Here is a 16,278-nt window from a genome sequence, read left to right as displayed (position 1 = left end):
TTGGGGCTTTCTTCTCACTACAGCTATTATCAGGAAGGCACAGCATTCTACTAGAATACAGGTGAGTTTTCATCAGATTTTGATCTGGGAATACTTTTTTCTAATTGCAAACACTGTATACAATTAATTTCTTTTTAAAACCAGGTTACCCCTTGCTCTTTTTTTCCCCGTTGTTTCTTTTTTCTTTCTCCTAAAAGACAGGACATTCTCTATACAGAAACTTGGATAAAATATTTCATTGAAAGTGGTATGTTGCTCAGCTGCTATTATTCTGCAAAGATTGCTGATACACAATTTCAGTTGCTTAGGAAAACCAATAAATATACAGACAGATCTACTTAATGACTTTTCCCTCTGTTCTCACTGATCAGAGCTGTTTCTGAAAGTTTACTATAATAGAAACACTTGATTGTAATGTAAAGACTTGTAAAGACATGTAAAGACTTAAATTATCTCTGCTTCTATAAATACTTCTGTAAAAAATAATTATGCATTTTGACAGTACAAATACACTTTCTGCTTTGTGCACAGGATGAAGACACTTAACTGTTACGTGCTGTTATTTTGCTGGAAAGCAATCTGTTGCTACAGCTGTGAGCTCACCAATATTACTATAGCAGTGGAAAGAGAAGAATGTGAACTCTGCATTACGGTGAATGCCACGTGGTGCTCAGGATACTGCTTCACCAGGGTGAGAGTCACGAGCTTAAAATTCAGGCACCTTAATTAAGTATTCAAGTGATGTATGAACAACCTGCTTGTCCAGTTTATAATGAAGATATGAGTGAGATTAGTCTTGTGAAAGAAAGGGCCGAATAACTGCTGTGTTGTTTGATAGAAGTGCATGCACAGCCGATCTGAACTGTGAAAAAGGTGAAAAAGGAAGGGTGAAAAAATGCTAGCTAAATATGGATCTTTATTTGGCTGCATCCATTACAGTCATATTGTATAACTAGAGCTGGAAGTATGATACTCTGGATCACTGCTTTCTGTTCAGTTTGAAAAATGAAACCATTGGCCAGTTCTCTTAAAACAAGAAATATATAGATCCACAGATCCAAATACTTTTGATTTCAGTGGGATTTTCCCCACTGTTTTTATTAGGTTTCACATCAAATCTTTTATCCACTTGGTGAAAATATGGCATTCTTCTCCTTAACAAATTTCAAACTAAGTATTTCTCTCTCATCATTTTCAGGATCCAGTATACAAATATCCACCAGTCTCATCTGTTCAGCAAATATGTACCTTCAAGGAGGTTGTGTATGAAACAGTGAAGATCCCTGGCTGCGGTGACCATCCTGAATCTTTTTACTCATACCCAGTAGCTACAGCGTGCCACTGTGAGACCTGTGACACTGACAGCACTGACTGCACTGTGAGGGGACTGGGGCCATCCTACTGCTCCTTTAGTCACAATGGAAGCAATCAATGAAGGGTACTCAATATGGCAGCTTGGCTTTACATTTTCACTTCTAAGTAGTTAATGGTATTGCACAGGCTGAAACTAAGTTAACAGACAAGGCTACTGAGAAACTGCCAAGCTTGAACCAAAAATTTTTGAGGCCAAAATGCAGAGCTACTGATTAAACACCTCTTCAGCCCTTCTCTACTTTTCCCATTGTTTCCCTTGAAGTCATTTCCACGGACGTATAGAATGCAGATTCTGCCTTGCCCCCTCTTCTTTATTCCAACTTCATCCTTTACGTTTCTTTATTTCCACATCTTAGTTCACTTAGCTTATTCCATACTATCCTATGCTTTTAAAAACTTAATTATGCCCTTATTTCCATTTCTCCTCAGAACTCACTTGTCTTAAAAAGCCTTGCAGCACCAATTTTAATTACAAGCAACATCCATGTCCTTACTATCTAAATTCTAGACTGTAAACCTCTCTTAGCTGAGATTCTCCTTTCAGCAAAATATTTCATGCAGTTATTACGCTCTGTAAACAGTAACAGCATGTTTATTTAAGAGCCAAAAAACCTATGTTCAAATGTTGAAGGTGACCAAACTCTTCTGCTTTCTCATTAAGGCTTGTTATTGTGGCATTGAGCCCAAGCTACCAAATGACATGAAGTCTATCCAATTCATGCCTGGCTAACTCACTGCTTCAAATGCTGAGCTGTCCACCTCAAAAAATTGTGAAATATTGCCACAAACCTGAAATTTGTGGATTTTCTCTCATTATGCAACAAAACATAAGAATAAGAATTATTTTATTAGGGGAGACTCACAAATGATATAGGGATAAATCTAGAGAAACCTGACCGTGGCAGGGCAAATCTGGAGTCAGAATGTACATTGCAAGTAGTCTGCAGTTGTGCCTCCGAGAACAGAAGTTTATTCAGCTCTGCAGCAACCTAATTGTGCAGTGACCAAAATGAATGGGAAAGAATGGGACTGAATCAGAATGGAAAATTATCTCTAGTCTGAAAACTACAGAATTAAATCTATTGAAACAGTCACCTACACAAATACACAACGAAGAGCAACTGGTTCAGCAGCAGTTCTGCACAGAAGATTTGGAAGTTATACAAGCAGGGAATCAGTTAACAATACCATACTACTATGGAAAAGCTGATACGTACAGGGTAGAGCCAACAAGATACAACCTACTTCCACTATTCCGTTCAACCTTCTGAGCGTCTCAACCAAGATGGTATTTCCAGTTCTGGACACTGAACTTCAAGGCACTGAGTAACTGGAGAAAGTCCACAGAATAGAAATAACAACAGAGGCCTAAATAACATGTCTTAGCAGAAAAAAGGTTGTTGGTTTTTGTTTTTTTCAGGTGTACCTGTTTTTCTTCGAGGTAGAAAGATCTGGGGGACAAAAAGTAGAACCGTTTACATGTTTGAAGACTATTACAAAAAGAAAAACAACAGTCAGTTTGCCATGCTTATCATGAGCAGAACAATGAACGTCATTAGCAGATCTCCCAAAAGGGAAAGACAGCCACTTTTTATTTATTTGGAAATAAATAGTCAAGGAGGTGGGGGAAAGAAAGAAGATAGAGGGGTATCTGAGCAGTAGTGACAGAAAGAACAAGAGCTTTAGTACTGTGTTGAGCTATTGGGAATGACAGCAGGAATGGTAACCTGCCACGATGTAGGGAATGTGGAAGTTCACTTCTTGAGGTACTTTCCAATACTATTTTTGTATTACTTGACCAGCTGTCATGTCTGCTTTTGAGATCCTTACAGAAATGTTTATTTAAAGGGCATTTGTCTGTTACACTGGATCACTCTTTGTATAGATATTTTATTTCATTTGTAATTTTTTTTACTGTAAGATATGAGTGTTCTTTATGTTATTTATAAGATGTATCATCATGGACATTGACTTTGGTGCAGTGAAATTTTAAAAGTGGTAAAGAAACAGGCAAATGAAATTGCCTGTCATTTCAAACAAGAGTTGACTTTTGGCTAAATCGAAGTATGCTGCTCACATTAGGAATTATTCAAGTCTGGATGAAGGAATTCTGAAGAAAAATTGTGAAACAGAGTAGCTTGCACCAAAAAGTAGGAAAAGTATGTATTTTCAAAATACATCTGTAAGCATCTGTACTATCTGTTGTACATTTTGGAAAAATAAAATCATTTTATTGTAATTATATAATGTATGTCTTTCTTTATAAGCCAGATAAAAAACATAGAGTCCTGCTCTTCCACTTCATTATGCTTTAAATCACATCTGCATGCCTTCCTCATTTTTTTCATGTAACTAGTACACTCACATAGGCTGTATGGACATTACTTACATATACAGCCAAATCCCATCAAACAGATGATATGTTTTAGCCTAATTCAGTGATGTTGTGATGAAACATGAAATAGCTTTAACACACTAGAACTGTGAATCAGAATAAAGGTTATTATCAATTTTTCACTTAAATGATAATGACTAGAACTTCTCCAGAGCTGTGCCCACATATTGCACAAATTAACTTTCATCTGAAAACAAATCTTCCTTTGTCAGACAAATACACGCATTTTCATTTTGCAAAGGAATCTAATCAAAATCTCAGTACTAAGTCTACAACAAATACAGTCAAAATAGTATAGGACAATAACAGAAAGCTAGCAAAAAAAAAAAACTCCTCATCCTGCATCAATTCAAGCTTCCAGACTCTCACTTAAGAAGCTTATAAAACATGCAAGTCCCACTTGAAAACTCTTCTTTTAATATCAGTGAGCCCAGAGTGCATACCTCTACTTATATGAAACTAGCATGGATATTTTCCTCTGAAATGAAATCCATTCCACAACAAGTCAAGAATTGTTTGCTGTTTGAATTGCAAGCATTTTATTACCAGCAGTTTCACTGACAAATTCAGTGACTCTAGCAAAAGGCTGGCTTGACTTGAAGATATCTTCAACTACCTTAAAGGTCTGACAGGCTCGGGCTATGTTTTATCAAAGCTCACTTTCCATTTAATTCCTAACAATGATTTAATTAAACTTAATTTTCCATCAATACTTTTCCAAAAATCAAGTGCAGTTTGAGGTTCAAAGTAGATTTGAGATATTATTTAAGAAATTTATTTAAAAAGTAGTACAATCCTTGCCTAGTTCTATCACGATGAATAGATAGCAACTCTGTCATGAAGCATAAGTCTCAGTTTGATATACTGCTAAGTAATAAATTGGCAGGAAAGCTTTTAGACACATTCCTATTCGATTCAGGAGATATCCAAAAGTTCTCACTATGGGCCTAACCCTTTCCAATGAAATCAATAGGTTAACAGTTTTCAGCTTCAACTGAGCTTTTAAAAAAAAAAAACCTCACATTAATTCTACCTTTAAAGGTAGGCCCTGCAAAAAGACCGTCTTCTATATCTGATTTTAGTGACCAACTTACAGAACCTAACTTTTTAGAGAAATCTCATGCCCTGGGATAGTAAAATCTAAAATGGAATAACTTTTCTTCACTCTTACACTATTTAATTACTTTTAGTTAAATAAAATTATCTCTTTTCTTGTATCACCATAAAAGGAGGAAACCTGGAAAACTATCCCCCTTGATGAATACAGAGAGCATATAGTACACAGCATTGAACTGTTCCTTAAAGACCTTTGAGAAGGACACGATGTAGGATTCTTTGTGTGGCAGTTAATTGAGTCCTTCAAATACTCAGATGTACAGATAAACTGCATGTGAAGATTATTCATCTCTGCCTCCGCATCTATGAGTGAATTAATATTTTCTATTATTTATAATGCAGACAGTTTGACCTTGATCTTACAAGTGTCTGTGCCTGTTATGCATCTGCAGACAAGATGGGAACACGAAGTGCAGCAGCAGTATTCATAATCCTGCTAATTGAAAAGACTATTTAATCTCAACCACCTTTAAGGTGGAAAGCACGCCCTGATTTTACAGAATCAAAGAAATACAGGTTCCTCACAGTTAATAAAGCATCAGCATAGCAGCATCACCCCACTGTTGTTAACACTCAGTTGTTATTCCCAGCCTAAATTCTGTAAATCATCCTAGTTTAAAACAAATTGTCACTCGTCTTCATAGTTTTAGCATATAATGGAGCTCACGATATTTCTTGCCAGAAGTGAAAAAAAAATAAATGAATGTTGTCATCTGGTATTAACCCAACTGAGGCACAAGAACTTATTAGACATCCACAAATCCTTCAACAAATCTAACCTGAGAGAGAGCCAAGTACAAATATCAGGTAAAAACCAGAAATGTTAGAACTTGGGCTTGTACATGTGAGGTTGAAGCTACACTACGGCTATTCGCATGGGAAGAGGAAAGACAAGTGAGAGGGGGATTACTATGCAATACTCCTCTTTCATCCTCACACCTTAACAAGCACATTTTACTTTGTAAGTACAAAAAAGTTTTAGCCACACACTTAATTTTCATTAAAAATACAGATATCTAACAGTGTGGTTGAAAATAAAAAAGAGAGAGAGATAAAAAGAAAAGAGTTGAGCAGTGAGTCTGAAAAATTCATTTGGAGATGGTAGCCTTGAGATTAGTTGTTTCCCTCCTCTCAAGCAATAGGATCTATAATTTTTTTCTGTGTATCTCATGTTTCTCTTCAATTTATGTTATTAACATCAGCTATCGAAGCCTTGGTCTTTCAATATGACTTATACTGATAGACATTACAGCAGCTCACAAGGTTGCAGTCTGGGAAATATAGCAAACAAAGCAGCAGGGTTAGAGAAAAGACATAACTTACAAGAAATCAAATGTCAATGTATTAATACGCGTAGGTGGGGAAGAGACAGAATTAACTAGCTCTGCTTTACAATCATTAACCACTGGTTTTCTTTCATACAACATTCAAGACAGAAGGTGTTCCAGTAGCTTGTAGAAATATATTTCAAGAATTTCAAAAATCCTGCTCTATATATTTAAACTTAAAGTGTCATTCTGACATGATATTAGCTTTCTTTGTCCCTTTCTCTCATAATATAATATTGACAGACCTTGGTTTTGTGAACTGTGGAAATTCCTAGTCAAAACACTATGATAATGAAGAAAAAACATCACGATTCAAGAAAGAAAACTTTTGGTTCAGACACTGTCAAATTTTTTGTCAGTGAGGCAAATGGTTAAAGACTCTATACCCTGGCAGTACTTGCCTTCTCAAACCGGCCTTTAAGAACATGAACAGCATGATTTATATAACACAAAAGCACGCTCTAATTTCAGCCAGCCTGGTGATTAAGACACAGTAAAGACAGCTTAGAATTAACTCTACCCCACTTCCAAGTAGTACCAAAGACAAGTCTGCCAAGCAGATAAAAGTCTTCTTCAATATAAGATTTCTGCTTTAAGAATAAATAATGGAATCGTCCTAACAATTCTCAATCACGTGCAATGTAATGCTTTAAATGAAAGCATTCCTTCTTCCATATATAATTTCTCCTTTTAGAATAAATAACTGAATCTTCATTGCAATGCTCAATCGTGTGTGATCTAATGCTTTAAATAGGAGGCTGATTTACATCATCTGTGCGAACGCATACAACTTCACCATTTTGGCCTTGTTTATGCAATCTATCTCTAAGACAAGTAGATCCTGATCTATGAGTAGCTGGATATGTTCATACACTTGGATTATTATGTCGGGAACTTGAAACCACTTTATGCTGTGATGCTTAGTTCAGGGACAACGTAAAAGCATACGGAAACCAATTCTTATCTATGCACAATCTAATCAGTATTTGTTAGTGTGTACAGTAAATGGAAGACTGTCACTCCACTTAAGCTCACGTAAGACTGAATCTTTGGAATAATGAACCAAGGTTTTTTATGGGCAGTGTGCTGTCCAGTGTGGGTAAGAACCACGCTGATAAATAGCACGTGCCCTGCTCCTCCAGGGTTAGAGTTCAAACACTTAAAATGTTCTGGATTGATCTGAGGAGGAGTTCTGCAGAAATGCTGCTTCAGCCTGGAGAAGAGAAAGCTCCAGGGAGATCTGATGGTGGTCTTTCAGTATAAAAGGCACAGTAATAAAGAAGGGGATAGACTCTTCAGCCGACCCTGTTGTGACAGGACTAGGGAAAATGGTTTCAAACTAAAAGAGTGGAGATTTAAATGGGATATAGGGAAAAGGTTTTTTTTACCATAAGAGTAGTGAGACACTGGCACAGGTTGCCCAGAGAGGTGGTAGGTGCCCTGTTCCTGGAGACATTCAGGGTCAGGGTGGATGGGGCTCTGAGCACCTGCTTGAGTTGTAGGTGTCCCCATTCATGGCAGAGGAGTTAGACTAGATGACCTTTAAGGATCTCCCTTCCAACTCAAACAATTCTGTGATTCTATGATTTTAAGGCATACATTCATGCAAATACCAATAAACACCAATTTATTTGTTAGTTACATTGACTACTGTATATTTTAACACCATCAAAGTTATTTTGTGTTGCTTCCATACAGCAATAACCCATTATCCTCAAACTTATTTCAACTTATCCTAATCAACCTATATGTACCAAAATTTTGAGCAGAAACATGATGATATTATCAAGATACGTATGATCACTGTGATCTTCCTCATGGAAACACTCTACTATCAATAACGCTCTGTACATCTTTAATATCTTCTAGTAGGAAACGGGAGTCTAGAAAATTATTCAGCTTATTATTATCCAGTCACTTGACTTTCTTATGCACTGATAAGAAATAAATATTACCTGAGAACATGTATCTCTAGACACATTTCAGTATCTAAAGGGAAGCTGTAAGAAAGAAGAGGACAGACTCCTTAGCAGGGTCTGTTGCAATAGGACAAAGGGAAAAGATTTCAAACTAAAAGAAGGGAGATTTAGATTGGATATAAGAAAAAGTTGTGGTTGTTTTTTTTTGTTGTTTTTGTTTGTTTGTTTGTTTTCTTACAGTGAAGGTAGTGAGGCATTGGAACAGGTTGCCCGGAGATGTGGTGGGTGTCCCATCCTTGAGACACTCAGGGTCAGGCTGGACATGGTTCTGAGTGCCTAATCAAGCTGTAGGTGTCCCTGTTCATTGCAAGGGAGTTGGGCCAGATCATCTTCAAAGGTCCTCTCCAACTCAAACCATTCCATGATTCCATGATAAATTATAAATAAGCTTCTCAGTCCTTACGGAAAAACAGAGAGAGAGGATTAGATGAATCCTTCTCTACAAGTATCCAAGACAGACATTTAAGGCCACCTGAATTGCCTTTTGGAAGCAATCCTTTTTTCCTCCTCTTTTTTTGCACAGACCGGAAGAGGAGCCTCGGTTCTCACTTCAGACCAATGAAATCATCTTTGAAGATCCAATTCTTAACTTGTGCAAATCAGTTCTACTCATTTCAAAGAAGTTACCTCAAAAAACAAATGAATTTTTCTCCTGTTTTCTAAATAAAACACTCATTTTTAAAATTATTTTAAGTAACAACAAATAAATGTTTTTATCAATGAAGAGAAAAAACATGTAGACAGGCCGCTAGTCTCTAAGTCATCTAATTATTATCCTCTCCATAGTCTGTGAGCAGAAACTCTTCCGTCAAGTACCACTAACCAGATGTTACATTCATTAGAGATAATAAATACTCAGCAGTGTGACAAATTGCAGCTCACCACAACGTAAGCATCAAACATTACCTCTGAGAACCAGCACCGTAGTAATGGAAAGTGTGCTGTATGGAACGGTCTTACAGACTCACTGAATTTTTTTCCCAGAGTATGTTTTAAGAGAATCATGAGGGCTGGGGGAATTATAGAGTATTCTTACATAGCATTTGACAAATATCCATTTAGTTTGGCTTGTAGTTTCTAGACTAATATTGCTTTAGTAATCAAAAATAATATAGACTGAGAGCAAGCAGGGGAATATACAGCACTGCATCAGAATAACTAAGCCTCAATTATGAACTTCAGTGCTACAGGAGTTAAATACTCAGGGGCTTGAGATGCCCTTAAATAATTCAGTCCATGTTCTTTTAGTAGATGTCTGATTTATTAAATATTCAGTAACACTTTGAAGACTGGAATAGCGTCAGATCTCAAATTAGAAAATTTCCTTTTAATGTCACTCTCGCGTTAATTTCTGTCATATTATTTCAGGCTATTTGCCACAACTAAGGCTAGGTAATATTAATAGCATAATAAAGGTTCTTCTTTTTTATTGATATGTCAGTGAGTTGTCTAAAAGAAATAAGCAATTCTGTATTTGGTATGCAGCTCCATTAACTTCAAAACAGAAAAAGTGACCTGGCCACGGATATGGCAATCAGAAAGAGAATTTTAGGACCTGCTTGTATCTAACTCTAGCAAAGCTGCATAGAAACATAGTTTGTAGAATTATTCAACTGGTAATATTAATATACTATGCCAAATTATTAAAAAAGTATCCTTGTACTTGGTCTGAATACAAAATAAAAGCTTACTGCCCATGAAAAGAAAAGAGAACAAGAAGATGTAAATGTCAAATCGTAACTCTATTGCTAAACAAAAAAGAGTTAATGTAGATCTGCCAGGCTTTGAAAACAGGCAACTATGCTGGGAAATCCCTTCCTGCCTTGGCACATTATTACACAAATCCTTATTATATGGCTCCAAAACTGTTAAGCAAACAGCTGTGCAGAAAATACTGAAACAAGACCGTTCACACATCGGGAACTTTGCGTCATAAAATGACTCTGCTGCCTAAAATATGCTACATTCTTCTGGTAAACTATATCCATCCTAGGATAAAATTTCCTGTTTACCTCAGTTCATTCCTAATGTTTTCATCCATGCAATAATTCTATTTGTAAATTATTTTCAAGTTGATGTTGATAACAATTTTGCTTGTATGGGTTTCAGGTTCAGTTTGTACAGAGAGCAGGTGAATCATGAATCATTATCTGCAGCTATTATCTAGAATATACAGTACTTTGAGTGGTCAGTAATACTTATGAAATGGAATAGTTTAGATGAGAGATTCAGTGCTCAAGTACTATTGATATTGTAGTCATATTTCTCATATGTCTACGAGAGATAATTCAGAAAGAGCACGGAGAGAATAGGAATAAAAACACTGTTAATTCACCCTCACTGCCAGGGAAAGAGGAAAATACATAAGCTGCAAATTCAAATTTCACCTGTAAGTTTTTCCTCAGCTGTTCTGATAATGTTACTTTACAGAATTGTAAATAAGAATGAACTCCTCAGTCAGCAGGACAGTCGTGGTTTCTAAATCCCCTCATGCAGAGCAACTTTTAGTGATGATCTGCAGCAAGGCAGTACACAATATTGTGAAAGGTGTCAAGCAGGGAATCCACAAACATTAATACCACGGTAATGCATCCCACAACTTCTATCTCTACCAGCTTTCACATGCTCCTTAGCAGATAAGATGCAAGGTTAACATTCAGGTTCTAAAAATTAGTGCAGCACCAAAACGGGCAGTCAGCTCTCTGCAATTAGTAAAAGCAGCCAATTAGGCAAAGTTAAAAAACAAAAAAAAACCCCACACACTTCAGTGTAATTTCAGAGCTCTCAAGAGTCAAAGAAATTGTTTGAAAATTATTCCAAGTGCAGATGATGCATGCTGTCTCTGCAGTAAAACAGTATGAAAAGACTTCGGGCATTACTGAGAATAAATCAGTAGTGCATCAAGATTATCTTCCCAGAGGCGCTGGTAGGAAAGCAGTCTTGAAGGATGCATGCAGAGACTATGACAAAATCCTACAGAAAGAAGGAGATCCTACGAACTGTAACATCTCAGAAGATAAACAAGATCATCTGGGCTTTCTATGGGCATTTTAAGTCTTCCACCCATTTATCTAGTTTTATCCTCAGTATTTTTAAGTGAAATTGATTGGCATCAAAGCTGTTTGATATTTTTTAGTTCTTGTCCTGTTCAACGGCGTATGGAGTCACAGAATCAGCTGTACAGTGTGCATTAAACTTCCTGTGTCAGAGGAGTCTCAGACCTCCCAGTAAAAACCAATAGAAAAACCTAGCTAACAATCTATGTCTTTCTCTAAGATCAAGTGATGAAAGAATCTATTAAAACAAACAGCCATGACATTTTTCTGCTGTATAGTTATTTCATCTGAAACACTGCAGGCCCTAACTCAAAGCTACCTGCTGACTTCAATGGGCTCTGGATCAAGCCTTACCAGAGGAATACTTTACAGTTCTCTTTAATGAGACGCTCAGTTGATTAACAGCCCTCCTGCCTGCTACTCTAATGGGAATGCTTTCTTTTTTATGCTTCTCAGGGCTGCAGATACACTTGTATGATCATCAGCAAGAAAACTTTAAAGAAAAGCTGTGTAACTGCAGCATCTCCTAGTGAATTTACACCACTCAGCTGTTACAGGAGATCCTATCATGAAATGATAGAAATGTAGGTTCTAAGAGAGTGGTTGATCCTCTACAGTATCTGAGTATCAACAAATTACGGATGTAAAATAAACCATTCAAGACAACAGTGTGAAAATACGGTAGCTTTGAAGACTTTCCAAACTGATCAGAGGTAAAGGAAGCTTAACAGAGACCGCAAAAAAGATATTAATTCTTTAGCAAAGGATGAAATTTAAATTCTGATGGCTGTAGTTTAATCATATTTGCTACAAATCTAGAACAACTCAGTTTGAAAACTGCTTCGGCTTACACCTGACTACTACTGTCCTGGGCTGCAGTCTTGTAGCCAGTCCTTAAGAAATATAAAGAACTGAAATCAACATAAAAATTGATAAATCACAAGATGCTTAAACTAATAAAGATAATCTGTTAAAAGTTTGGAATTTACTTGCTTATTAGCACAGAGAGTCATAAACGTCTCTACAGATGTCACCTAAGTCTACCTTCATTTGCATTGTAAAGAATGAATGAAAAGCACTGACAATTGGACAATTGAATCGTAGGCTAGGATTTAAGCTAACACCAATGCATTATTAAAAAGTGATTCACATGAAAAAAAGACGAATGACACATTTCTACTTTCAAGACCTTACCATTTTAACCACATATGTTTTTACTTCTGACAAGCGTACTTGCACTGTCTGTGCCAGAGGGAAGCATCCAACAGAAGGTTGAGTTTGAATCCCTCACGTTTAACAAGCAGTAAAATCCAACTGCATAATGGCAATCAGAAAAAAAATAATCCTGTAGATGCAGACTTGGCTAGGTTTTCTGTTTTCACCGTATTATTTTATTAGTGCAAACATTACTTCTCAAAATGCTGCTACATTTAAAAGAATAGAAAAGGTGACTTTCAATTGCATAACATTGTGACTGAAAGTACTGATAAAAAGTAAATGGGCTACCATTACTTACTGCCTTTGAAAATATCTATAATGTCTGTTGCACAGAGAACTCGCCCTTCTCCAACCATTTTTTCTTTCTGCCACCAATAGCAAAAGAAACACGTTATGCCATAAATTATGCACTGCTGAGTAAATATTACTCCTGTTGCTACAGGAGACACGAGATAATAATATCCCATATTTTAACTACCATGCATAGAAAAACTTGTCAGTGCTGCTTCAGCACACGTGCTCATGAATCATCCAAGTAACCAGTCAGAAAGAACTCAGAACCTCCAAGAGAATCAAGTCCCTGTCACTGGAAGAAAGAGGTTTCACTTAGGTGACAACACTCTTGAAATATGACATGAGTTAACACTGAGAATGGAATAAGAAACAATAAGGAACAAGGCTTGCTCAGTCCAGTTTGCCATGCATGATCAACAAGCATTTTGCAACGTCAGTACAACCACAGATGTGACAGAGGCACTAGGGATATGGTAACATCTATCCTAAAGTATCAGTGACTCTGAAGCCGTAAGTAAATATGATGTTGATTAACTGAAGAATATGCAATTTCTTCAAAAGCAAAAAAGCGTTACAAAAGAGTATATATTCTATACATGACTGAGGACTACAAGTAGCAGAAATACAGCTGCCATTTCCACCACCATAATCTTTCCAGCTGTAACACCAACTGTAACACGTTTGATCCAAGAATTATTTTGTTTTAGCTTTTAATAAGTAACGGAAATAAAATTTCACCACTCTACTAACTCCTTCTAAATTTGCAGTCTTTGCCTATGAGTTTATTTCTGCCTGTAAAAAAATAAAAATGAAAAAAAATCACTATTCCATTCTACCTGTTTATTCATTAAGGGCACACTCTTAATACCTGAGGAATACCTTTTGTTCTTCCCATTGAAGTGACTCCTCAAAGCCAGCAGTTACTTATGCTCCCTGAAACCTTTTTTCAATAGTTCTAAATAACTGCAACAGAGTTGCAAAGAACTGAGCCCATGTCATTAAATTCTAGCACAAGACGACATTTCTTTCTGTTTATCAATATAAATTAGGTATTATCTCTTGCCTGCACTTGACATTCAAACAAGTGATTGAGAAGGGAATAAGTGATAAAGGGAAAAATAATTATAAGGGTATGACACTACATAATTAGTAGGATAAGACTGGTAAATCTTAACTAAGTTTTCCAAGCCTAGCATCCAAATTCTCTGGTTCCTAGCATTTGAAAGCCCCACTCAGACAGCTCAGTAATATGAACTGAGTATTTGACTGCAGGTTCACTCCAACAATCTACTTAGGATTAATGAGAAAAGAACACTTTCCAGCTGTTGTCACTTTGTGGTGATTTTGTTGCTGTTGTTACAGACCACTGCAGTACGCTTATTTCATAAGGACTGTACCATTCCAAAATGATCTCTCTCTATACCTAAAGTCCTGCAATAGCCAGAACTGACCGATGACACTGAATATTGTCTCTCCAATTTTGAACACATTCAGTTTAATACCTAGCATGACCTGATACAGAATTACACATTCAACTTCAGATCAGAACTCTACTACAGAAGTCTGCTGCTCATGCTTTGGTTTTGCAGTATGACAAAGTTTCGCTGGCAAGAAGAAAACACTTGCCAAGTGCATATAGGTAAGAGGAAAACATTTCAATTTATCAGCTTGCTGCCCAGAATAAGTACATAGCCATGAGAAACCACAAGGTTAACACCTTGCTCTGACGGATCATCAACGTGTGACTGCTGCCACACCTCTAAAGTGTTCATTAAGGACAAAGTTATTCTACATGCTGGAGGTCAGCAGAAAGCCAACCATTTTAATGGGTCTTATATAACACATCTCAAGAGCATTTGAGTTCTTCTTCTAAGAGTTTTAGTGACATTTTTGAAGACTAAAAGGAGATAAAGAATTTGGCATACCAAACCATAATCTGGTGTAAATATACTTCAATTATCAAAGATTCCTGTACTTCAAGGAATTATTCCTGCATACTAATTAGTGCCAATATCCTTTCACTGCTACGAAGAGTTACTGCATTCTACTTCAGAGCAGACAGAACTTAATAGGAAGATTTATCTAAAAGCATCATCTGCACAGCATTTTGGGACTGTTTGAGATATAGGCTGTTCACACAAAGAAGTCACAGAACCGTCAGAAAAAAAATCTGCTGTTTTGGTAGCACGTACCTTTTCAAATCTTCTGAATGTTGTTTGTTCATAGGAAAATGGTGGATTTTAGGAAAAAATGAGTGGACCAAGGCTCTTAAAACTTAATTTTAGCTTATGATTCTGTTAGATTTTAATGTATGTTTGTATATTCAATGGATATACAGATGGGGGTGTGTGTGTGTGTGTGTGTCTGTCTGTCTGTCTCCAGGAGCTTGGCTAATATAATTTATATTGGAGTAATAAGAGAAAGTCACTCACCTTGTCCTGGGCTCACAAGATGAACTCTGATGGAGTGGATCTCCAGAGAGATCCTTCCCCACTGGCAGTCAGCTCTTAAATGGGTCTAGGAGAGGTGGAGCTTGGCTCCACCCCTTCTTGCAGCACAGGTGATTTGCCTTCACCTGTGCTCCTGTGGCTGATTCATTGCTCACCTCAGGTGATCAATCAGAGGTTCAGGCCGTGATTCAGCAGCTCCATACAACAAGTAGGGGACTGAGTATCCATATGTGCTCTCATGCCCTGTGCTCATGCTCAAAGCGTTGTTTGGATTAGTTTCATTTCTGGTCCTTAGGGACTGCCTCAGGCAGTTCCTCAGAATGTGGTATTGAGAGTATTCTTTCTTTTTCAAGTGTGTGCTATTCAGCTGGAGACCATCAAAATCATAATTAGTCAAATGGTTTTCAGAATAGATTGCTGTAATTTCTGTAGCTGGCAGGCAGAACAAATAGAGACTTCATTCTTTGATGGGATCACAAGCAAGGAGCCAAGAGTTGGGGAAAAATTACCACAGATCTGGAATCTCTGAAAGATTACTGGGCTACTTAAATGCTGCATAACTTATATTCAGCATCAGCATGGTAACAAAACAAAAGCTTAGTAGGACTGTCTTGCTAACAAGTTGTGGGTTCATGTAGCATTTAAATCTACATGATGAATTCATATCAAGAGTCTCAAGTGGAAGTGCTACCCATTGAAAACAAACCATCTTTACTCTGTCTGTGGTTTTGGATGTATGCTCTGGAACTCTCTGACTTAACTCTGGCTTTTCTGTTTTTTTTTTTTAACGTAGATGCAAGGAAGAGAGAAGCAGCTCTTAATGAAAACTAATCAACTATTTCTGAACTTTGTGAAGAAATAGGATCCCAAAGATGACTTCTATTTCCAATGAACCATGGCACATTTTTGTTATGCACAAGAACGCACTGGTTGTGTCTCTGTCTAGCATGTGCATCTTGTATTGATGGTACTTAAGGCAGCCTCCTGTCATGCCTGCATCTGGCAGAAGGAACCGTTGTTTTCTATTTGCCTTTTGCTGGAAAAAGTAACCAGGGTTTTAATTTAAAA

General features: G+C 37.0%; 1 protein-coding gene across 1 annotated transcript; it reads left to right on the top strand.

Annotated features, from left to right (window-relative positions):
• The first annotated feature begins 532 nt into the window (after positions 1 to 532).
• Positions 533 to 3,216, top strand: FSHB (follicle stimulating hormone subunit beta). The gene is made up of 2 exons (XM_003206084.2): positions 533 to 691; positions 1,199 to 3,216. Exons 1-2 carry the CDS (start codon positions 533 to 535, stop codon positions 1,433 to 1,435), a joined length of 396 nt encoding a protein of 131 aa, XP_003206132.1. The 3' UTR covers positions 1,436 to 3,216.
• Positions 3,217 to 16,278: the final 13,062 nt, after the last annotated feature.

This window comes from Meleagris gallopavo, chromosome 5, assembly GCF_000146605.3.
Source record: "Meleagris gallopavo isolate NT-WF06-2002-E0010 breed Aviagen turkey brand Nicholas breeding stock chromosome 5, Turkey_5.1, whole genome shotgun sequence".
Taxonomy (NCBI): Eukaryota; Metazoa; Chordata; class Aves; order Galliformes; family Phasianidae; genus Meleagris; species Meleagris gallopavo.
This window is presented reverse-complemented; position numbering and strand designations above follow the sequence as displayed.

Excerpts from the sequence above, each read along its gene's own strand:
- FSHB (XM_003206084.2), top strand. The coding sequence starts at position 533 with ATGAAGACACTTAACTGTTACGTGCTGTTATTTTGCTGGAAAGCAATC. Across the intron at positions 692-1,198 it reads CAGGATACTGCTTCACCAGG|GATCCAGTATACAAATATCC; the intron begins GTGAGAGTCACG and ends CATCATTTTCAG.